Source organism: Periophthalmus magnuspinnatus, chromosome 18 (assembly GCF_009829125.3).
Source record: "Periophthalmus magnuspinnatus isolate fPerMag1 chromosome 18, fPerMag1.2.pri, whole genome shotgun sequence".
NCBI classification, from domain to species: domain Eukaryota; kingdom Metazoa; phylum Chordata; class Actinopteri; order Gobiiformes; family Gobiidae; genus Periophthalmus; species Periophthalmus magnuspinnatus.
The window spans coordinates 27,475,144-27,499,511 of NC_047143.1; the positions used below are offsets into that span (position 1 = coordinate 27,475,144).

The window sequence follows — 24,368 nt, forward strand, 5'->3', positions numbered from 1 at the left end:
TATTGTGAAATTTGGCACCATGACTCTTCATATCATCCTCATCAAAAAAGTCAATTGGACCCATGTCATATTTTTCACTGGGTTGCCATGGCGATGCGCAAAACAACCCATGTTATCCTAATGGGAAAATTTCCAAATTTTCGTACATTTCAAAGTTTTAAAACGACTTATTACCTTCAATGATGAACATGAAATTTGGCACAGTGATTCTTCGGGTCATCCTCGTCAAAAAAGTCCGGGTGGCAAAGTTTGTATTTTCCACGGTGTTGCCATGGCGAAGCCCGGAAAAACATGTTTTTTAATTGCTTCCATAAAAGTTACACAAAAGTACATTCATTTTTATATTTTTCTTCTACTTGATCTGGTATTACACTTATTTGATGCATCAAAAGAAAAATAAGGATGGATGTGTAAAATAGAGGTCGTTGTGTGAAAAGGGGCAAAAGTACAGGCTGATACTTCATTTAACATGATTTTTATGGCTAAAAAAAATAAAAAAGTTCTGGGTGCTATAGTGGTCTATAATGTGCTCAGTATTTAAAGGGTTAAATTATTTATTTATTTTTGCTCAAATCCTGAACATGTTAAAAATAAACCCTCAGCCTTTTGTGCAGGTCTCACACAATAATTTAAACTTTTACTTTTCAGTCCTGTTCAAAAATGTAGTGTAGAAAGTACAGATACTGCTCTCAAATGTACTCAAGTAAAAAGTACACACTGTAAAATGTACATGAGTAAAGTACAGATATCTAAAATGTGTTTTAAGTACAGTACATTACTTTTACTTCCTCTTCCTCTCTGTATCTGCCTCTCTGTTTAAATGTCGTCGCTTTGTCATTTTTTTCCTTCACGTCTATAATTTATTTTACATTTATTCAATTTTAGATGTTATTTCTGTAGTTTCACAAAAAGAAAAGTTACAGAGCTGAATTTTAAATAAAATTGTCATTAAAAAAACAACTTGCAACTTGCATTTTATTTATTTATTTTATTTTTTATTATTTATTTATTTATTTGAGTGGTGTGCAGATACATTAAAAAGAAGCTGCACCAGATTTAGAAAAATGAACAACTAAACAAAAAAAATTCAGAGTATGTTTTTTTTTTTTTTTTTTTCTCACAACGCTTCACTAATTTAGTCCAAAGACTTTGTCCATGACCCTCACCTGGTCCATCCCACACGTCCAGGTCCAGGTCTTCATCTGGTTTAGACCTAGTTTAGACCTGGTTTAGACCTGGTTTAGACCTGGTTTAGACCTGGTTTAGACCTGGTTTAGACCTGGTTTAGACCTGGTTTAGACCTGGTTTAGACCTGGTTTAGACCTAGTTTAGACCTAGTTTAGACCTGGTTTAGACCTGGTTTAGACCTGGTTTAGACCTGGTTTAGACCTGGTTTAGACCTGGTTTAGACCTGGTTTAGACCTGGTTTAGACCTGGTTTAGACCTAGTTTAGACCTAGTTTAGACCTGGTTTAGACCTGGTTTAGACCTGGTTTAGACCTGGTTTAGACCTGGTTTAGACCTGGTTTAGACCTGGTTTAGATCTGGTTTAGATCTGGTTTAGACCTGGTTTAGACCTGGTTTAGACCTGGTTTAGACCTGGTTTAGACCTGGTTTAGACCTGGTTTAGACCTGGTTTAGACCTGGTTTAGACCTAGTTTAGACCTAGTTTAGACCTGGTTTAGACCTGGTTTAGACCTGGTTTAGACCTGGTTTAGACCTGGTTTAGACCTGGTTTAGACCTGGTTTAGACCTGGTTTAGACCTGGTTTAGACCTGGTTTAGACCTGGTTTCTCTTGGTTTTGGCTGATGTTAAATATAGATCTGTGTTTGTGTAGTTCATGGATGTGGGTTAGAAATGTCTGGGTTTTAACATTTCACAGGGAACAAGGCAAGGATGTCCCCTCTGTCCAACACTTTTCATCCTTTTAGAACGTTTCAGATATGATTTTTGTTTTGTTTTATTCACATGAGGAATTTCTGAGGCCACTTTGTACTCGAGTAAAACTAAGTATTTTACTGAAGATGACATGACATGATTTTATCTTCGCCGAGAAGGAGAGTCTAAGGACAGGGGGCGCTCTGGGACACGTCTCCATTTGCTTATTTTCTGTTGATTACTTTGTTTCTGTTTCATTGTTGATTTTCTAACTTTCCGTTTTTTAAATTATGTTCAGCTCAAAGAGGCGACGCTGCTGTGACTTTGGTTCTTACAAAAATTAATTTAATTGAACTGAGACATGTGCGACCCGTCAAAAGTTTAGTTTCTTTTCTTAAATTTTTACTATATTTTATACATTATACACAGAAGACATCAAATATATGAAGTGTGACATTACTTCATATATTCAGTGTCTTCTTTGTGTATGTAAAATGTAGAAAGTAGAAAAAAAACAAAAAACAAACACTGAATGAGACGTGTGTCCAAACTTTTGACTGGTCGTGCACAGCAGAATGTCACCAGGACAGTTACAGGTCATATCTGTGGAGAGGTGGCCCCAGTCACAGTAAAAATGCCTGTTTTTCTGATCAATAAAAACATCTGTAACTGTATCAATTTTAGATAAAAATAATGCTGCTCTATGGAACATTACAGATAAACAAGAATACAAAAACAGATGGCTCAGAAAGTTACACATTTAAACGAGCATTTTTTTATATTTTCTGGTCCTGGTTCAGTCCCAGTTTAGTCCTGGTTTGGTCCTGGTTTAGTCCTGGTTCAGTGCTGGTTCAGTCCTGGTTTAGTCCTGGTTCATTCCTGGTTTAGTCCTGGTTCAGTCCTGGTTCAGTCCTGGTTCAGTCCTGGTTCAGTCCTGGTTCTGTCCTGGTTCAGTCCTAGTTCAGACTTGGTTTAGTCCTGGTTCAGACTTGGTTAAATCCTGGTTTAGTCCTGGTTCGGTCCTGGTTCAGTCCTGGTTCAGTCCTGGTTTAGTCCTGGTTCAGTCCTGGTTCAGTCCTGGTTCAGTCCTGGTTCAGTCCTGGTTCAGTCCTGGTTTAGTCCTGGTTCAGTCCTGGTTTAGTCCTGATTCAGTCCTGGTTTAGTCCTGGTTCTGTCCTGGTTTAGTCCTGGTTTAGTCCTGGTTCAGTCCTGGTTCTGTCCTGGTTTAGTCCTGGTTTAGTCCTGATTCAGTCCTGGTTTAGTCCTGGTTCAGTCCTGGTTTAGTCCTGGTTCAGTCCTGGTTTAGTCCTGGTTTAGTCCTGGTTCAGTCCTGGTTCAGTCCTGGTTTGGTCCTGGTTCAGTCCTGGTTCAGTCCTGGTTTTCTCTCAGTCCTGATGCGGTCTTGATCCTCGGACCGTTCTTCGCACTAGTCTCAGTCCCTTCCTGACGACCGTTGCCGTGATGGCGATGGCGGTTGCCGTGACGACGAGCAGGAAGGCGGCGACGTCCAGACTGTAGTACTGGAACCAGTTGAGCTCGTAGGACGCCAGACGCAGGTGAGACGCCCCGTTCCTCAGGACAAACTCCACCCAGAACGCCGCCTCCTGCAGGGCAGTGAGGGGACGGTCCCTGTGCACGGCCGACGCTCTGAGTATGCTCTGTTTGTAGCTGAGGATCATGGGAAATGGAGTCAAACAGCAAACACGTTCAGGGACAGTGATATGACGCTTTAAAGGTTTGATGTCACATAAAACTGACTCTTGTAACTTTAATCTATGTTCTAATGCTCTTTCCTCCTCAAAAACAGACCTGGAGTTGCTCAAAACGCTCTGTTCCACCTTGTGATGTCATCAAGTGGTAGTTTAAGTCAACATCTCCTTTTACCTTTAGTTCAGTCGAGATAAGTGACAACTCCAGGACTGAAATGATCCAAATGATTCTATAAATGAAGGTGTGTGGAGTTTAAAAACACAGTGGAGCACTTCCTGTATCACCACACGATGACATCACAAGGTGGAACAGAGTGTTTGCAGTTTGAGAGAAAAACAAAACAACTCCTGGTCTGTTTGTGACAAGGAAACATTATTATTATCATCATTATTAATATTAACAAAGATGAGACAATAGCATAACACGGCCCCTTTAAGGATATTATGTCCACTCAATAAATAATGAAATAAAAATAAATAATAATAATAACAATAATATTAATACAACTACTGATATAAAACAATTACATTTTAGCAGCTGAAACGTGTTTGCAAGTCTCATTTTCATTTTGCAGATTATGAAAATGTGAATAAAAAGTAAGGATTTAACTTTGTTCACAATAATAATCAGTGTGAAGTAGTACTCCATTTTGATACTTAAGTAAAAGTATTGGAGCAGAAAAAATACTCAAGTAAAAGTAAAAAAGTCTACGTTCTTTGTTCCACCTGTGAAAATAACGATTGGTAATAAAACGATTATATCATCCTCATGTTTGAGTAAATTAAAATGAAAATATAAAGACATGATGCTAACACTCGGCTAACACGCGGCTAACACGCGGCTAACACGCGGCTCACCTGGGATTATTGATGACCTCATTGATGGCTGACGTCATTTCCTGTGATGTCATAGAGTTGAAGTCGAGCACGACTCCGCCCCCTCTGCGGCTCACGCGGGCCAGGTTATCCGACTGGTCGCCGAACAGCGGTATGCCCACTATAGGCACGCCGTGGAACAGCGACTCGTACAGACCGTTAGTGCCGCCGTGGGCCACAAAGGCGCGAGTCTGAGGGTGGCCTGAAGGGGGCGATATCAGACATTATACACAGTGATGAAGAATACTCTGAATATGTGTTTAAATACACAATACTGCAATACTGAAAATACTAAATGAAGTGAGCGTGAGGAGGCACCGAGGAGGTCGTTCTGAGGAATCCAGTGGAGAAGTTTAGTGTTTGGTCCCAGAGAACGAGGAGTCGGTCCACTGTACCTCCAGATCACCTGCACACAAGACCTGGTTTAGTCTCTGGTTTAGTCCTGGTTTAGTCCTCGTCTAGTCCTGGTTTAGTCCTGGTTTAGTCCTGGTTCAGTCCTGGTTTAGTCCTGGTTTAGTCCTGGTTTAGTCCTGGTTTAGTCCTGGTTTAGTCCTGGTTTAGTCCTCACCTAGTCCTCACCTAGTCCTCGTCTAGTCCCCGTCTAGTCCCCGTCTAGTCCCGGTTCAGTCCTCGTCTAGTCCCCGTCTAGTCCTGGTCTAGTCCTTGTCCAGTCCTGGTTTAGTCCTGGTTTAGTCCTGGTTTAGTCCTCACCTAGTCCTCGTCTAGTCCCCGTCTAGTCCCCGTCTAGTCCCAGTTCAGTCCTCGTCTAGTCCCCGTCTAGTCCTGGTCTAGTCCTTGTCCAGTCCCGGTTTAGTCCTGGTTTAGTCCTGGTTTAGTCCTGGTCTAGTCCCGGTTCAGTCCTGGTTCAGTCCTGGTTCAGACCTTCTGTGGGATCTGGGCGAGTGCGGTGGCGATGACCTCGGCGCGCTCTGTCGTCAGGTTGTTGACCATGGAGCCGAACGTGACGACCACGACTCCAGAATCGGCCGAGGTCACGAACTCCTCCAGATCCTAAAAAGAGGAAAAGTCACTTCCTGTACTTTTCTCACCTCAGACCCGTTAAAGCGTCTTCTGTGTGATTGGCGGCTCACCTTCGGCAGCGGATTGGCCGGTTTGCAGTGGAGCCCGCCCACGTAGCGGAAGTTTGGGGGGAGGGGCCTGGGACTCTCGATGTCCCAGTACGTCCTGATGAGCCACAGGTCCGTTCGTCCGATCGTCTCACACACGGTGGTGGACTGTCCTGAACACGCCACAGAAACACTCAGGTTTATATAAGACCTCATGTCCCACAATGCACCACTGTGTCATGTGACAGTCAAACGAGAGGTTAAACTAAACCAGGACTAGACCAGGACTGAACCAGGACTGAACCGGGACTGAACCAGGACTGAACCGGGACTAAACCGGGACTAAACCGGGACTGAACCGGGACTAAACCGGGACTGAACCGGGACTGAACCGGGACTAAACCGGGACTAAACCGGGACTAAACCGGGACTGAACCAGGACTAAAGCAGGACTAAACCAGGACTAGACCGGGACTAAACCGGGACAAGACCAGGACTAGACCAGGCTGAACCAGGACTACACCAGGACTGAACCAGGACAGGTGTGGACCTGACAGGGCGACAGGTGCATCAGAGTTTATCTGTCTCACTCTTGTAAACTCAAACATTCCGGGTCATTACAGCGTTTCCATAGCGACAGGCAGGTGCTGAACCCATGTTACATTTTATTTCATTTCTTTTAAGCTCTTTGGCTGTGGGCAGAATGTTCCGCACTGTTTCTTTACCCAGGATGTCTGAGTAGAATCCGTCCAGGGAGATTCTCCAGAAGAGGACGGACAGCGTGGAGCTCAGGAGGTTGATCAGGAGACTGGTCGTCCTCTCGCCGAAGGTCATGACGTCGCTGTAGGGCAGAGGAGACGACGGGACGTAGCTCGGGGGTAAGTGGGCGTGGCCACAGTGGCGCTCGATCACAGCGCCAAACGTGAACCTGAAAGAAAACAGGCATCACTACAGATCTGACCTGGAACTTGATCGAGTGGTGACCTCGTTTCCATGGAGACAGATGTTTAATGTGTGGAACAATCTCCATGGAGACAAGTAGGTGGCATACACTCCAATGGAAAAGTTACACAGTGCACCTTTAAACTGAGATCAATGCAGCTGAAATGTCTTGTTTGCCCTGGTCTAGTCCTGGTCTAGTCCTGGTTCAGTCCTGGTCTAGTCCCGGTCTAGTCCCGGTCTAGTCCCGGTCTAGTCCTGGTCTTTAGTATAAATATTGCTGCAGAAAACTTAAAGAAACGTCTTCAAACTCATTTTCAAACAGTGAAAATAAAATGAAACTAAAACTAGTAACAAAGAGTAATGTGCAGTTTAATGCAGTTCATGTGCACCTTGTGATGTCATCAAGTGGTAGTTTAAGTCAACAGCTCCTTTTACCTTTAGTTCAGTCGAAATTGACATTAATTCCAGGACTGAAATTATCCAAATGATTCTACTGAAGGTGTGTGGAGTTTAAAAACACAGTGGAGCACTTCCTGTACCACTTGATGACATCACAAGGTGGAACAGAGTGTTTTCAGTTTTCAGTTTGACAGAAAGACACGTGTGAATGAAAAAAAATACATCTCCAGGTTTGTCTGTGACGAGGAAATGAATGATAAAATATTTAAAGGCAGACCTGAGCGAGGCCACTAGGGGGAGCTGCAGCAGCTGAGCCACCACCTCCCCACAGTGACTCATGGGGTCCCACAGCACCAGGTCGAACTTGGCGTCTCGTAACCGTGACATCAGCGCGGCGTTCCGGACCAGGCCGTTACACGTCTGCTTCTGCATGACCAGAGAACGCCGCAGCCACGAGAAACCCACCGACACTTTGGTCCACAAGGAGGCGCCGGCCGACTCGTACATGGAGAAGTGCATGAACTCCTCCAGGAACGACTTATAGTCCGACGACGTGAAGGGAACCTGACAGGAGAAGAAGAACTGTGTCAGATGCCCTCCCACTCTACAGCCTTCAACTGAAAGGTGCACCAGTGGAGGGTGAGGGAATATTCCACACTATGGCTTTAAATATTGTATATGTGGAACAATTCATGCAAAGCAACTACATCTCCATGGAGACAGCCAACAGAAAAGTTACATAGTGTGCCTTTAAATTAAGATGAATGCAGCTGAAATGTCCAGAGTTTAGTCCTGGTCCAGTCCTGGTCTAGTCCTGGTCCAGTCCTGGTCCAGTCCTGGTCCAGTCCTGGTCCAGACCTGGTTCAGACCTGGTTCAGACCTGGTTCAGACCTGGTTCAGACCTGGTCCGGTCCTGGTCCGGTCCTGGTCCAGTCCTGGTCCAGTCCTGGTTTAGTCCCGGTCCAGTCCTGGTCCAGTCCTGACCTCAAACACTATAAAGTTGAATCTGTCCCGTCTCTGGGTGCTGTTGTAGGGGACAGAGGGGCTGCCCGTGGGGACGATGATGCTGATCGAGTGGTTCCTTCGGTGCAGTTCTTCCACCAAACTCTTCATATTTAACCAGTGACTGAACTCGCCCGGAAACACCAGGATGTTCCCCCCCGAGGCCGGACCGACCAGGAACCCGACCAAAACCAGGACTGAGACCTGGACCGAGACCGCAGACAGGAGCGGGGACGCCATCGTGAGACTGAGGAGGACAAAGAGGGTCAGGACAAAGAGCAGGAAATATGACTAACAAATGAAGTATTGTCAGTAATAAAAAAAAAAATAAAAATAATCTGTCGTAACGGTGGGTGTAGTGGACCAAATAGTGCAGGACTCGTTGAAGCGTTACAGTGTTTATTTACAGTTTGTGAATCAAAATACAAGTAGATAAGTTCATTAGGCGGGGGACAGGAGACGGGGGACGGGCCAGGATCCAGGGACGGAGCGGGCGGCACCGGGACGCCAGTGTCCGGGAACGTGGGGTGTGTAGACGGGGACAGGACAACCAGGAACAACACCAGGAGCAGAGAGCGGAACCAGATCCAGAGGCGTAGGACGCAAGGAGCGAAACACCACAAGACTGTACCGGGAAGAAGAGACTGGGCCGGAGCAGAGCCGGGAGCACGGACGCCGGGACGGTCCAGGTGACCAGGTCTGCAGCATAGAGGAAACACAAATGAGCAGGATACAAAAAGTAGGACTGCAAAAAGGCAAAACTAGCTGGATATTCACGTGAGACACGCGGACGATCTGGCCCCGAGTGTCAGGTCCTGGCTCCTCTTATCCACGGCAGCAGGTGGTGGTGATTACCCTGATGAGCCGCAGGTGTGTGTTGGAGGAGCCAGGGCTCAGCACAGCTCCGGCTCCAGCAGGTGAGGGAGGGAGAGAACAGGGCAGGACACAAAACACGGCATGGAAAATGTGGATCGTGACATAATAATAATAAAAGCCAAAGTTAAATCTGTCACTGGACAAATCGTTGTAGAACTGAAGACGTTTGTTCTTCAGCTCTGGTCAGATTCCTCTGGACACTGTCTTAAATCTGTGTGAAGGAGGAGCTAACGACACTGAAACTGGAAACAGGTTTTGTCTCCAGTTTCAGTCTGAACGGCCTCTATTCAACCTTTAATCTCACTAATGCTCACACTATTGTTCCCTTTGTTCTTTTGGGTCTGAGGAGCTGTAGATCAGGGAGAGATTATGTGTCAGGCTCTAATCCTGTTCAAGAAGGAGTGTTTTTCCTCACAAATATATAGTCCTGGTCTAGTCCTGGTCCAGTCCTGGTCCGGTCCTGGTCCGGTCCTGACCTCAAACACTATAAAGTTGAATGTGTCCTGTGCTGTTGTAGGGGACAGAGGGGCTGGTTTAGTCACAGCCGCCTTGGGACAGACTGAGGGAAATGAGGCTGCCAATCTGTGGCATCGGCCCCTCCCACCTCCACCTCCTCCACCTCCTCCTCTACCTTCTCCTCCACTCTTTCTTTTAATATTTGACCATTCAAATTACAACCTCAAATGGTGAATCAGAGGTTATCTCCTATTCTACTACTTTTCCTCCTCCTCCTACTACTACTATTTTTCCTCCTTCTCCTCCTCCTTTTACTCCTCCTACTACTACTACTATTATTTTTCCTCCTCCACCTCCTCCTCCTCCTCCTCCTCCTTCCCTCTCCTCCTCCTCTCCCCCTCAGCAGACACACATCCCTCACATTTTTAAAAAGCACATACCAGAGTTAAATTCCTCTTCACATTCCTCCCCTGTTTCCCGGCGCTCCTCTCATGTTTCCTCTGCACTTTCTTTCCTCAGCTCCTCAGCTCCTCAGCTCCTCAGTTCTTCAGTTCTTCCTCCTCGTTTTTCTCCGTAAGTTTCCCCCAAAAACAGAGTCGCTCCGTCCTCCAGCGCAGAACTAAAGACAAACACCACGGACTTTTGGACATGAAAACGACTCCAGCCACGTGAGACTTTACTGCCTGTTCTGAACTTCTCCTGTGGGAATAATCCCGCGTGGGAGGAAAGAACGAGAGGAAAAGTCGAGCGGTTGGCCACACCCACGCGACGCCAAGACGAAAGTCAACAACAAGCTGCACGTGCCCCGTTTCAGCTCCTGAAACACGAGCTCAAGTGTTTCTAAAAGGACAGAGATGAAGCAGGAGCTGGTTTAGATCAGACTCTGAAGAAGAAGAATCGGGGTTTTCAGAGCGCTCCTTTCACTGCCGTCGTGCCCTTGAGCAACGCACTGCACGGACAGGACGCCGCGATCGATGTGCCGCGTCTCACCCGACCAGAAACACGCTCAGACTTCACATTAAAGCCGCACTGTGTAACTTTTCCAGCGGAGACACTTATCGCTTTGCCTGGAATGTCCCACCATACGGCATTAAACCGATCCATCTCTACGGAAACGAGCAGGCGATTACACGGGTTACAGCCAGCCAGGTCTGTGGAGAGGCGAGCCCACTCCGGAATAAGCCTGACGAGGTTTTTACAAGCGATTAAAACGACTATAACTGAACAAACGCAACATAGTTAGAATGTTTAATGTCATTTTGCGTACGGCATTAAACCTATCGGTCTCCATGGCAACGAGCAGGTGATTACACGAGTTACAGCCAGCCAGGTCTGTGGAGAGGCGAGCCCAGTCAGGAATAAGCCTGACAGAGTATTTACAAGCGATTAAAACGACTATAACTAAATAAACGCAAAAGAAAGACAGAATGTTTAATGTCGTACTGTTTAACTGCTGTGGTGTAAATCTCCACGGAGACAAGTGAGAACTGCCAGAAAAGTTACATAGTGCAGCTTTAAAGGTTCTATATTTTGTTCCACCTCGTGATGTCATCAAGTTCTCCTCAAATGACCTGCTTTACTCCACAACACACTGGAAAATCTTAAAGTTACCGCCTTAAAAAAATTTAAAAAAAAGTTTAAATTTTGCCCATAAAGTCGTATTATCACCTGATGACATCACGAGGTGGGACAAACTGAAGTCTTACCCGTTTACTCCGAGCGCTGGACGACGACTGGCGGAGGCGGCGGCGGCTCGTGTGTCCAGCCGCGTCATGTGACCAAAGCACAGGTCACTTTAATCCATTCAACCTTCCATCTAAAAGACACTCTGAGCCTCCGACCAATCAGAGAGCAGCGCTTATCAGCTCTGACCAATCAAAGATCAGACGTTATCTCCTGGACTTTGATTCATCCTGTTTTAAAAGTACGAGAGAAATGTGTGAATAAAGGTTGTGTTCTTTTTATGAGTATAATGTTTAAAGTTTTATGTCATGATTTCAGAAGAAACGATGGTGCAAAGTAAAAGTAGTAAAATACTGCACTGAAGTAAAGTACAGATACTTCAGATTTGTACTTAAGTAGATTTAAAGTGTTTTTTTTAAACTTCGAAACTCAAATTGGGTGAAAATCAATGCACCAAGAAACGACGGTGAAGCCCGACCCACGAGCTTCAGGATCAGGGACAAGGACAATAGTGAAACAGTAAAAGTCTGTCACTCGAGACCAGGTCATTCAAAATGGCCGCTGCATCATATTAATGTGTCAAACAAACAGGTTTTGATCCATTTCCGTGTGTTTTATTGATTCAAACACAAACACAGAGGAGCGTCCTATGTGTTTTATTTTAATCTGACATATTCATGCGCTCCAGCCTCATTTTTACACAAGTCTTATGAAATACAGAAGCAGCAGCATTTGAGTAAACATGCACAGCTTTGGCAAAGGTGTAGAAAATCCCTGATCCGGACCTGGTGTAGTCCTGGTTTAGTCCTGGTTTAGTCCTGGTTTAGTCCTGGTTTAGTCCTGGTTTAGTCCTGGTTTAGTCCTGGTTTAGTCCTGGTTTAGGTCCTGGTTTAGTCCTGGTTTAGTCCCGGTTTGGAGGTTGTTTATACCTCGTTCAATCCAACCTCGTTTGAATTTGCTCTAGACCTGATTTAAACCTGGTTCAGTCCTGGTTCAGTCCTTTCCTAATGTGGTTAGGTCATTATTAAAATTATTATTTCAAGTTTTATTCCTATTTGGTTCCTAATTTAGATTTAGGACTAAACCAGGTTCAGGACTATGATGGACAGGCCTGGTTCAGTCCTGGTTTAGTCCTAGTTTAGTCCTGGTTTAGTCCTTTCCTAATGTTTTATTCCTGCTTGATTCCTTATTTATACTTAGTCCTGATCCTGGTTTAGTCCTGATCCTGGTTTAGTCCTGATCCTGGTTTAGTCCTGATACTGGTTTAGTCCTTGTACAATGGACTTGGACTGGCCCTTTTCTGCATCATTGTGCGACCAATCAGGAGTCAGATTACAGGTCACATGACACTTCTGTAACATAAGTAAACATCGTCTTTGTTAATACTGGACCTGGTTTTCATCATAATGTAGGACATTTAGCCCTGTTTAGTCCCGTTTAAGTCCTGTTGTAGACCCGTTTTAGACCCGCTCAGTCCTGGTTCTGACCCGGGTCTAGCTGAACTGCAGGTGCTGGTCTTTGCTGTAGCCGTACTCTGTTTTGTGTGTTTCAAACAGGTCCGTGAGGTTCTGGAGGTACAGCTCGTGCAGAGACTCGATGTCTTCGTTTGTGGGACTCGGTTTTGGCTTGACCACGATGGGACCTCCAACTGGACCGGACCAGAACCAGGACCAAGACCGAAGAAAGACAAGAGAACATTACATTTTGAAAATCCACAAAAGCTTTTGTCCAAAATCACTCCCTGTCCAGTCCCGGTCCAGTCCCGGTTTAGTCCCGGTCCAGTCCCCTGTCCAGTCCAGGTCCAGTCCAGGTCCAGTCCAGGTCCAGTCCAGGTCCAGTCCTGGTCCAGTCCCGGTCCAGTCCCGGTCCACTCCTGGTTTAGTCCCGGTCCAGTCCCTGTCCACTCCCGGTTTAGTCCAGGTCCAGTCCCAGTCCAGTCCTGGTCCAGTGACTGACCGATGGTGTGGATGGGTTTCCTGTAGGGCATCAGGCCGAAGCTGTACTGAAACACTCCTCTGGCGTGGAACAGCGGCAGGGCCAATCCCATGATGCTTTGCAGTCGGTTCTGAAAAACAAAAAACCCCAAACCAAACAGAATAATCTGAGAGTGGACAGGTCAGACTTCTGTGGGACAGTTTGTCTTTTAAAAGTCCAGATGTTTGAGCTGTGAGTCTGGTTCATGTTTCACTTGTTAAAAAAACATAGATGAGATTTGGATTTTAAATTGTGTAAAAACGACCCACCTGTGTCCCCAGAGACGAGGGACACGTGTCCCCGGAGACGAGGGGCGCGCGTCCTCAAACACCTCTAATGGCTCTACGTCGTAAAGATCATTTATTCTTAATAACAAAAGCCAAATTATTTGTGTTATAATTTGTTGTTTTGGTTCAAGGTGATTCTCCAATCAGGGCGCAGAATGAGGTCACATGACTCTCGTTTGTGTTGCCAGATTCAAAACTGAAATCCAGACGTTTAAAACGAAAATGTCTCTGTCTGATCTGAACATTAAAGCCCAGACCTGCAGCATGACTCAGTATAAAGTGAATAAAGTGTTTATTGTGTGTGTGTATCATGTGTATATTGTGTATATTGTGTGTGTATAATGTGTGTATTGTGTGTGTGTATAATGTGTGTGTGTCTCATGCTGCACTGACCTGGACTCGCCTCAAGGTGGAGCCACTGGGGTTTTCCATTTGGTCATAAAGTTCATTTTCACCGAACGAGAAAACTGGAACCAGGTGAGCTCTGCAACACAGGAGTGAGTACTACAGCAAATACTACTACTATAACAAAGTACTACTACTACTACTACAACAATGTACTACAACAACAACTTACCATTACTCCTACAAATACAAACTACAGTCATTTGACAGTAAAAATATGAAAAGTACTGACCCGTGTTTCAGAGCCATTTTAATAAATCCTTTTCTGTTCTTCACCTGAAAAAACATTATTATAACACATTACATTTAAATATATTTACATAATACTGCACATACTACACATAATACTGCACATAATACTGCACATACTACACATAATACTGCACATACTGCACATAATACTGCACATAATACTGCACATAATACTGCACATAATACTGCACATAATACTGCACATAATACTGCACATAATACTACACATAATACTGCACATAATACTGCACATCATACTACACATAATACTGCACATCATACTACACATAATACTGCACATAATACTGCACATAATACTGCACATACTACACATAATACTGCACATACTGCACATAATACTGCACATAATACTGCACATAATACTGCACATAATACTGCACATAATACTGCACATAATACTGCACATAATACTACACATAATACTGCACATAATACTGCACATCATACTACACATAATACTGCACATAATACTGCACATACTACACATAATACTGCACATACTGCACATAATACTGCACATAATACTACACATAATACTGCACATAATACTGCACATAATACTGCACATAATACTGCACATAATACTGCACATAATACTGCACATAATACTACACATAATACTGCACATAATACTGCACATCATACTGCACATAATACTGCACATAATACTGCACATAATACTACACATACTGCACATAATACTACACATAATACTGCACATAATACTGCACATACTACACATAATACTGCACATACTGCACATAATACTGCACATAATACTACACATAATACTGCACATAATACTGCACATAATACTGCACATAATACTGCACATAATACTGCACATAATACTGCACATAATACTGCACATAATACTACACATAATACTGCACATAATACTGCACATAATACTGCACATAATACTGCACATAATACTGCACATAATACTGCACATAATACTACACATAATACTGCACATCATACTGTGGTCTGCGTTCCTGCCCTGGGACAGCCTGACAGAGGTGTGGCTGTCAGTCTGTGCCCGTGGCCTGTTGAATCACAGTCTCATTCATAAACACATAAAGAGCTGGAGTGTCTTGCCCAAGGACACGAGGTCACGTGATGATGTCACACATGGTGATGTCACACGTGGTGACGTCACACGTGGTGATGTCACATGTGATGATGTCACACGTGGTGATGTCACACGTGGTGATGTCACATGTGATGATGTCACACGTGGTGATGTCACAGACCTGCAGAGTGAGAGCTCCGGGTCGAGCCTCCAGAGCCTCTGAAGCTCCGCCCACCGCGATCACCGCCACGTTCCCTCCCCCCGAGCGGCTCAGCAGGTACGACAGACTGGACTTACAGCTGGACACGAGGCCTGAGGGGAAACAGGGGACGGTCACTACTACTACTACTACTACTACTACTACTACTACTACACCAGGCCTGACAGTGGAACAGGAGTACAGTCAGTACTACAACATAAAACTGTACTAATATAACTACTACGACTCCTAGTACTACAGTTGTACAACATAAACAGTACTATTATAAGTACTACTATTAAATATCACTGATGTGTCGTTTATTTAAAAATCTGATTCAAATCTAAAATTCTGTGAGTTTCAGACGAGCCGAGTTTGACTCAGAGGAATCGAGTTTATGAGTAAAACAGAGAAGACGTGAATGAGCTTTACTGGGTCAGTTTAGTCCTGGTTTAGTCCCAGTCCTGTCCTGGTCCAGTCCAGTCCCGGTCCAGTCCAGGTCCAGTCCAGGTCCAGTCCAGGTCCAGTCCCGGTCCAGTCCAGGTCCAGTCCCGGTCCGGTCCAGTCCAGGTCCAGTCCCGGTCCAGTCCCGGTCCTGTCCCGGTCCAGTCCCGGTCCAGTCCAGGTCCAGTCCAGGTCCAGTCCAGGTCCAGTCCCGGTCCAGTCCCGGTCCAGTCCAGGTCCAGTCCCGGTCCAGTCCAGGTCCTGTCCTGGTCCAGTCCCGGTCCGGTCCAGTCCTGGTCCAGTCCTGGTCCAGTCCCGGTCCAGTCCCGGTCCAGTCCAGGTCCTGTCCCGGTCCAGTCCAGGTCCTGTCCTGGTCCAGTCCCGGTCCGGTCCAGTCCTGGTCCAGTCCTGGTCCAGTCCTGGTCCAGTCCTGGTCCAGTCCTGGTCCAGTCCTGGTCCAGGTCCAGACCTCCACACATGATGTAGTCCCTGAACAGTGGGACTCTGAACCAGAAGGGCAGCATGAGCAGATGAGGAGTGAGTCCAGGGAACAGCTCAGAGAATCCCGTCGCCTCGGTGCAGAAGTTCCCAAACCCTCCGGCCACGAGCACGCCTGAAAAACACCACGGCACAGGGGTCAAAGGTCACACGGGAACAGGAACCTGTCTGATATGAACTGATACCGACGTAGAGGCTCGTTTCATTAAAACACTTCATTTATTACAACATCCAGATGTTGTGTAACAGAAAAGAAGAAAACAGGAAATAAAGTCTGGAAACGAACCAGGACTAAACCAGGACTGAACCAGGACTGAACCAGGACTAGACCAGGACTAGACCAGGACTAGACCAGGACTAAACCGGGACTAGACCGGGACTAGACCGGGACTAGACCGGGACTAGACCGGGACTAGACCGGGACTAAACCGGGACTAAACCGGGACTGAACCGGGACTAAACCGGGACTAAACCGGGACTGAACCGGGACTGAACCGGGACTGAACCAGGACTGAACCAGGACTAAACCAGGACTAAACCAGGACTAGACCAGGACTAGACCAGGACTAGACCAGGACTAAACCAGGACTAAACCAGGACTAAACCAGGTCTAAACCAGGACTAAACCAGGTCTAAACCAAACCAGTCCTGATCGTACTGAGGACTGACCGTGGGGGTGAAATCCAAAGATGTAGTTCTTTTTCGGGTCCAGATCCAGAGTTTTCACCAACTGCACAAAATCATCCAGAAACGATTAGTGTGTCAGATGCCCTCCCACCCTCCTCTGTCACTGTGTCAGATGCCCTCCCACCCTCCTCTCACTGTGTCAGATGCCCTCCCATCGTACCTTGAGGGGGAAGTAGTCCCTGAAGAGGACCCACACGTAGCCTCGCCGCAGCCACTCCCAACGGCGCCCCCCACTGACGGGCGTGTCCCAGTCCAGCCACAGCCAACCAGCATAAAGAACCGCCAAGATCCACCAATCAGAGAGCAGCAACAGCACAAACCCCGCCAGACAGAACTGAGCTGAGAGACAAGAACCAGGACTAAACCAGGACTAAGAGAGGACTGAACCAGGACTAAACCAGGACTGAACCAGGACTGAACCAGGACTAAACCAGGACTGAACCAGGACTAAACCAGGACTGAACCAGGACTGAACCAGGACTAAAACTGGACTGAACCAGGACTAAAACTGGACTAAAACTGGACTAAACCAGGACTGAACCAGGACTAAAACTGGACTGAACCAGGACTGAACCAGGACTAAACCAGGACTGAACCAGGACTAAACCAGGACTGAACCAGGACTGAACCAGGACTAAAACTGGACTGAACCAGGACTAAAACTGGACTAAAACTGGACTAAACCAGGACTGAACCAGGACTAAAACTGGACTAAAACTGGACTAAACCAGGACTGAACCAGGACTAAACCAGGACTGAACCAGGACTGAACCAGGACTAAGACAGGACTGAACCAGGACTGAACCAGGACTGAACCAGGACTAAACCAGGACTAAACCAGGACTGAACCAGGACTGAACCAGGACTAAAACTGGACTAAAACTGGACTAAACCAGGACTGAACCAGGACTGAACCAGGACTGAACCAGGACTGAACCAGGACTGAACCAGGACTAAACCAGGACTAAACCAGGACTAAGACAGGACTAAGACAGGACTAAGACAGGACTGAACCAGGACTGAACCAGGACTAAACCAGGACTAAACCAGGACTGAACCAGGACTAAAACTGGACTAAAACTGGACTAAAACTGGACTAAACCAGGACTGAACCAGGACTGAACCAGGACTAAACCAGGACTGAACCAGGACTGAACCAGGACTGAACCAGGACTCCAGGTCTGGACTCTGGACTCGTTGCTTTTACTTTATCAGTATTTGCTCAGTGTTTGTTTTAAAGTGGATCAGACTGAACTGAACTGGAGCCGATGGTTCAATCTCAACTTTACAGCTGCTGTGTCTTTGAGCAAGACACTTCACCCAAACGGTCTAAATATTCATGTTTGTCTAAAGATGTATTATGTAACTTTTCTAGAGATGGTTACTCCTCCTCTCTGTACAGATGTGTTAATGATTTGCCCAGAATATTCCATGGTAAAGCTTTAAATTTGCCTCATCTCAATGGAGACAAGCACATCAGGCAAAGATACAGGTCTGATCTGTGGAGAGATGAACCCCAGGTGACACGCCTAATGCCATACTGTGGGACATTCCAAGCAAAGTAAAAACATCGCCATGGAGACAAGCAGCTAAGTGATCCCCCTCATCAGAAAAGTTACACAGTGCAACTTTAAAAGCCACAACAAACAGACGGCTGGTCAAGTCTCAGGTCTGGACCCTGGTCTGGACCTTGGACCCTGGTCTGGACCTTGGACCCTGGTCTGGACCCTGGACCCTGGTCTGGACCCTGGTCTCTGGTCTGGACCCTGGTCTCTGGTCTGGACCCTGGTCTCTGGTCTGGACCCTGGTCTAGTCCCTGGTCTGGACCTTGGACCCTGGTCTGGACCCTGGACCCTGGTCTCTGGTCTGGACCCTGGTGTGGACCCTGGACCCTGGTCTGGACCCTGGACCTGGTTCTTACCCAGTCCTATGAAGGAGAAGACCCACTGCAGGACGGCTGTGGTCTGGAGCCTCCTCCGCAGCGGGACATTGAGCGGTGCAAACTCGAGCCTCATGCCGCTGGAGACGCAGTGCGCGCGGGGCGGGGGGGGGCGGAGGAGCCGCTGAGAGCGCGGACGGTCCGGTTCTTCTCGTTCACTCGGTTCTGTCTCCGTTAGTGGAGAATCGTGGCTCACGGCTCTGACTCGCAGCAAACTTTGAGGTTGCCAGATTTGAGCGACTCAATCCGCACAAGAGCGTCTGGAGCCCCGCCCCAAACCCCGCCCCAACCCCGCGCGCCCGGACCGTCCCGTGGGTTTAGAAAAGCAGCGCTCCCCCGGTGTCACAGCCCCGCCCCCTCCTCACGCGCACAGATTGTTCCATTGACTTTGGACATGAACAAGTGTCACTGAAATCCAGAAATTCAACCCGCAACCTGGCAACACACCACTCCTGACTACAGCAACAAAGTTTAGTGCGCATGCGCAGACCTGCAGACACGAGGGAGGACCGTCTCCAGCCAATCAGAGCAGAGAACACAGAGGACCGAGACTGTGCGTAAAGGCGCGCGGTCACACGGGGACATACCGCTCCATCCGGGCATCTGACACCAGAGCATCACGTGACCTGTGTGGGCCCCTCAGCTGTCAATCAAACCCTCCTCACTGACAGGAGGAGGGCTAACCACTCTGCCACTGTCACAGAGAGAGAGAGAGAGAGGGAGAGAGAGAGGAGGAGACAGGCTAACCACTCTGCCACTCTCACAGAGAGAGAGGGAGAGAAGGAGAGAGAGAGAGAGGAGGAGACAGGCTAACCACTCTGCCACTGTCACAGAGAGAGAGGGAGAGAAGGAGAGAGAGAGAGAGGAGGAGACAGGCTAACCACTCTGCCACTGTCACAGAGAGAGAGGGAGAGAAGGAGAGGAGGAGACAGGCTAACCACTCTGCCACTGTCACAGAGAGAGAGGGAGAGAAGGAGAGGAGGAGACAGGCTAACCACTCTGCCACTGTCACACACTCAGGAGTCTAACCCCCAACCTCAGAGAGAGAGAGAGAGAAAAGGAGAGGGAGAAAGAGAGAGAGAAAAGGAGATAAATAGAGAGGGAGAGAAGGAGAGAGAGAGGATGACACTCCATTCCATTTGTTTATTTTTAAATAATTGATTTGGAGACGCTCCAGGTGAAAAGATGCAAAGACGAGACGATTATCTGTGTCTGGATTTGGTAAATATGTTAAATGAGGCGTGAAAAAAGAAATGATCTGGATAAAACACGAGACGAACACGGAACGACCGCACTGTCCACACACACTGTCCACACACACTGTCCACACACACTGTCCACACACACTGTCCACACACACTGTCCACACACACTGTCCACACACAGGCCCGGCACAGACAGACAGGTAAAGAAGGTTTATTCTCCTCTGTCTCTCCTCCTCCTCCTCCGTCTCTCATCTTCTGTCTCTCCTCCTCTGTCTTTTCCACTCCTCTGTCTCTCCTTCTATGTCTCCCCTCCTCTGTCTCTCATCTTCTGTCTCGCCTGCTCCTCTCCTCCTCCTTTCTTCCTCTCTTCTGCTCTGTCTCCTATGTCTCTCCTCCTCTCCTCCTCTGTTTCTCCTCCTCCTCTCCTCCTCCTCCTCCTCCTCTCCTCCTCCTCTCCTCCTCCTCCATACTTTCTCTCTAACAGGTTGTCTTTCCTCAGATGAACTCCTCCATCTCTCCTCCTCCTTTCTTCCTCTCTTCTCCTCTCCTATGTCTCTCCTCCTCTCCTCCTCCATACTTTCTCTCTAACACGTTGTCTTTCCTCAGATGAACTCCTCCAGCTCCTGTGACGGTTTCTCCTCTAAACTCCTCCTGACCGTGTCCAGTGCGATGTACCTCCTGGTCTTTCTTCTTCGTGGTCGCTCGCACAGACGCGTGTCTCACTCTGACGCCTTCACGCTCCACACGGTGGCGCTGGAGCTGACGAGGACGGCGGGCTCGTGCGTGTTCTGCTACGTCCTGTACACGGACCGCGAGTATCTGAAGGACGTGGGCGCGTTCCTGGTCGGCGTCTCGTCTTCTGGACAGCTGCTGTTCCACTGTCTCACCTGTGGGGAGCGCTACCTGGCCGCGGTCCACCCCATCACCTACACGCGTTTGAAGAAAAGGGGCGGGGTCACTATCAGGAACATCCTATCAGAACCGCGGCCCGGGGGGAGGGGCGGGGACGGGCGGAGGATAGACCAATCGAAGCGGTCGGCGTGCAGTACCGTGCTGGTGATCCTGGGGGCGCTGTTGATGCGTTTCACGGTGCTCCTCATAAACTACGCTCTGACGCTGTCCGGTTTGGCGGCGGTGGACACGTGCGTGATGAGGTCCGCGACGCCGTTCTTCGAGTTCCCGCTGTTTGGTTTTACCGCTGCTTTTCCTGCACCGCGAGAGAAAACTCAGACTCTAGCGGTTTTGTCTGGAATGTTCCGCCGCGTGGCATTAAGCGTCTCCATTTCACATTTGTCCAACTGTTTTTAGAGCTCAAAATAACTACATTCTTACTCCGAACGTGATCGCTTCTCCGCGGATCTGACCTGTACCTCGGCCCGTCGCGCTCGTCTCCACGGCGACAGATCAAACGCATCTTTATCTTCTTTCTCTTTCTTTCTCTCCGTCTCTCACTCTGTCCCTCAGTGAGAAGAAACGACTAGAACCGGGTCAAACGCTCTGAAGAGTCCAGTTTGTGTCGTGTCCAGCAGGTGGCGCTGTCGTCCTTTCTCTGAACACATGGACTTTTTAAACGGCTGATTTTTTCTGTGCTGTTTAAAATATAAACATTATTACTGTAAAAACACAGAGTTATGTTCTGTAAAAGTCCACACCTGCGTAAAAGTCAGTCAATATTTTTAATTTATATAAAAATAAAATGTTTTGTGTTTTCTCTTTGTGTTTATTTCAGTTTATTTCATCTTTATCTTCATGAAAACATTTCCAACGTTTGTTTATGATGCAAAATTGTAGTTTTTACTTAAAGGTCACGCTCAGAATGTTCCCCGTACGACACATAACACAAACAAATGGACAGAGCTAACCTGCTAGCATAAACTGTTTATATAAATGGACGTAGCTAACCTGCTAGCATAGACTGTTTATATAAATTGATGTAGCTAACCTGCTAGCATAGACTGTTTATATAAATGGACATCGCTAACCTGCTAGCATAGACTGTTTATATAAATGGACATCGCTAACCTGCTAGCATAGACTGTTTATATAAATGGACGTAGCTAACCTGCTAGCATAGACTGTTTATATAAATGGACATCGCTAACCTGCTAGCATAGACTGTTTATATAAATGGACATCGCTAACCTGCTAGCATAGACTGTTTATATAAATGGACATCGCTAACCTGCTAGCATAGACTGTTTATATAAATGGACGTAGCTAACCTGCTAGCATAGACTGTTTATATAAATGGACGTAGCTAACCTGCTAGCATAGACTGTTTATATAAATGGACATCGCTAACCTGCTAGCATAGACTGTTTATATAAATGGACATCGCTAACCTGCTAGCATAGACTGTTTATATAAATGGACGTAGCTAACCTGCTAGCATAGACTGTTTATATAAATGGACATCGCTAACCTGCTAGCATAGACTGTTTATATAAATGGACATCGCTAACCTGCTAGCATAGACTGTTTATATAAATGGACGTAGCTAACCTGCTAGCATAGACTGTTTATATAAATGGACGTAGCTAACCTGCTAGCATAGACTGTTTATATAAATTGATGTAGCTAACCTGCTAGCATAGACTGTTTATATAAATGGACATCGCTAACCTGCTAGCATAGACTGTTTATATAAATGGACATCGCTAACCTGCTAGCATAGACTGTTTATATAAATGGACGTAGCTAACCTGCTAGCATAGACTGTTTATATAAATGGACATCGCTAACCTGCTAGCATAGACTGTTTATATAAATGGACATCGCTAACCTGCTAGCATAGACTGTTTATATAAATGGACGTAGCTAACCTGCTAGCATAGACTGTTTATATAAATGGACGTAGCTAACCTGCTAGCATAGACTGTTTACATAAATGGACATCGCTAACATGCTAGCATAAACTGTTTATATAAATGGACAGAGCTAACCTGCTAGCATAAACTGTTTATATAAATGGACAGAGCTAACCTGCTAGCATAGACTGTTTATATAAATGGACGTAGCTAACCTGCTAGCGTAAACTGTTTATATAAATGGCTAACCTGCTCAGATCTGTGTCCTCTCTCTGTCCCTGCGTCTGTCAGATTTTCTTTTGGTCTTAAATGTTCGTGTTAATCGTCTTAACGCACTGGAGGACGTAAAAAGTACAAATAGATCAGCAAAAAAAAGTAAAAAGTATCACATGAAACATTAAAGTACCAAATAAAAATGTACTTGAAGAGCAGGAAAAGACAAACCATCACTGAGCAGGAAAGAGGCTTTGAACATAACTCCACCCTCAGACCCAAAGACGACAAGGGAAACAAAGAGAACAACAGAGCTAGTCAGGATGCTAACAGATGTGTACAGGCACAGTGCTCACTTAATGTAGCTCAACTGTGAACTAAAGGTCTTTTTGTTTTGTAGTTACAGATTTAACTTTTGTCTTTTACTCTGGATCAGACCTGGACGAGGAACACAGAGTACTTCAAGAGTAAAAAGTACAAGTATTTCTCACAGATTTTGAGTCTTGAATCTTCAAATGTGGAGATTTTAATAAAGATTTTAGCAGAATTTAGTTTTTTTCTGTTTTTAATTGTATATTTCAGTTTTGTTCAAATTATAAATGTGTTAAAAAATTAAAAAAATAAACAGCAGGTCTCAGACAATAAGAAAAATACTTTTACTTTTCAGTCCTGTTCAAACATGTAGTGGAGTAAAAGTACAGATACTGCTCTCAAATGTACTCAAGTAAAAGTAAAAAGTATCCAAAGTACAGATATTTCAAATGTGTAAAGTACAGTAAGCTCTAAACTCTAAAAAACACTAAAAACTCAGATAAATATTTACTCTGTTCCTGATTTTAAATGAGCAGAAGCCGAGTGGAAAAACACAGAGCAGTGTCAGGTCCAGACCAGCAGGGGGCGCACACACAGGCTGATTTATGTCAGTTGTATTTACTCTGGTTCAGGAGCCTCGTTCATTTATGGCCCTGAAACTTCCTCAAAACTAAATCATAAACAAACTGAAGCTTCACTGAACAAACCACTTTAATAAAAAAAAAACATGTTTGACAAAAATAAAAACTCAAATATAAAGTTTATCAAATATAAAGTTTATCACACGAGTTTAAAGAATAAAAATAAAGAGTTGATGGGTCAAATCCACATCAGCCTCAGAGGAAAAGTACAAAAATATAAACTACAACAACAAAAATTAAAAACAACAATAAAAACAACAACAACAATAAAAACAACAATAAAAAACAATAAGAATAAAACAACAACACAACCACAGTGTCATGATTCCTGTTCTGCTCTCTCTGTGCCCTCGTCTCCCCCCTCCCTCACCTGTCTGTCTCCGGAGCTGGGCGGAGTCCTGACTCCTCCCGCGCGCACCTGCTCCCCATCAGCGCAATCAACGCCACCTATGGACATAAGAGGAGTCTGGACGAGTCACTCGGCGCCGGACCGTCCGCGTACTCATGTGAATATGCTCTTG

The 24,368-nt window shown here is 46.0% G+C and overlaps 2 protein-coding genes across 5 annotated transcripts; both read right to left on the reverse strand.

Moving 5' to 3' along the window:
- Positions 1-1,115: 1,115 nt before the first annotated feature.
- On the reverse strand, positions 1,116-10,981 carry LOC117386204 (UDP-glucuronosyltransferase 2C1-like). 4 transcript variants are annotated; one of them, XM_055229152.1, is made up of 12 exons: positions 10,912-10,968; positions 9,646-9,824; positions 8,651-8,781; positions 8,505-8,572; positions 7,856-8,120; positions 7,149-7,435; positions 6,256-6,458; positions 5,555-5,703; positions 5,346-5,474; positions 4,782-4,869; positions 4,446-4,665; positions 1,122-3,546 (listed from the first exon to the last, which is right to left on the reverse strand). In XM_055229152.1, the coding sequence occupies exons 5-12, from the start codon at positions 8,111-8,113 to the stop codon at positions 3,264-3,266; spliced, it is 1,617 nt and encodes a 538-aa protein (XP_055085127.1). In that variant the 5' UTR covers positions 8,114-8,120; positions 8,505-8,572; positions 8,651-8,781; positions 9,646-9,824; positions 10,912-10,968; the 3' UTR covers positions 1,122-3,263. The 4 variants fall into 4 exon arrangements, with proteins under 4 accessions (XP_033839425.1, XP_055085127.1, XP_055085128.1 ...); XM_055229153.1 differs by lacking the exon at positions 10,912-10,968 and having other exon boundaries at positions 9,646-10,831; XM_033983534.2 differs by lacking the exons at positions 8,505-8,572; positions 8,651-8,781 and having other exon boundaries at positions 1,116-3,546; positions 10,912-10,981.
- Positions 10,982-11,484: 503 nt separating this feature from the next.
- Positions 11,485-18,882, reverse strand: mogat3a (monoacylglycerol O-acyltransferase 3a). Its single transcript, XM_033983536.2, has 9 exons — positions 18,652-18,882; positions 16,891-17,069; positions 16,713-16,773; positions 16,015-16,158; positions 15,084-15,214; positions 13,787-13,830; positions 13,543-13,633; positions 12,845-12,953; positions 11,485-12,536 (listed from the first exon to the last, which is right to left on the reverse strand). Exons 1-9 carry the CDS (start codon positions 18,743-18,745, stop codon positions 12,382-12,384), a joined length of 1,008 nt encoding a protein of 335 aa, XP_033839427.1. The 5' UTR covers positions 18,746-18,882; the 3' UTR covers positions 11,485-12,381.
- Positions 18,883-24,368: the final 5,486 nt, after the last annotated feature.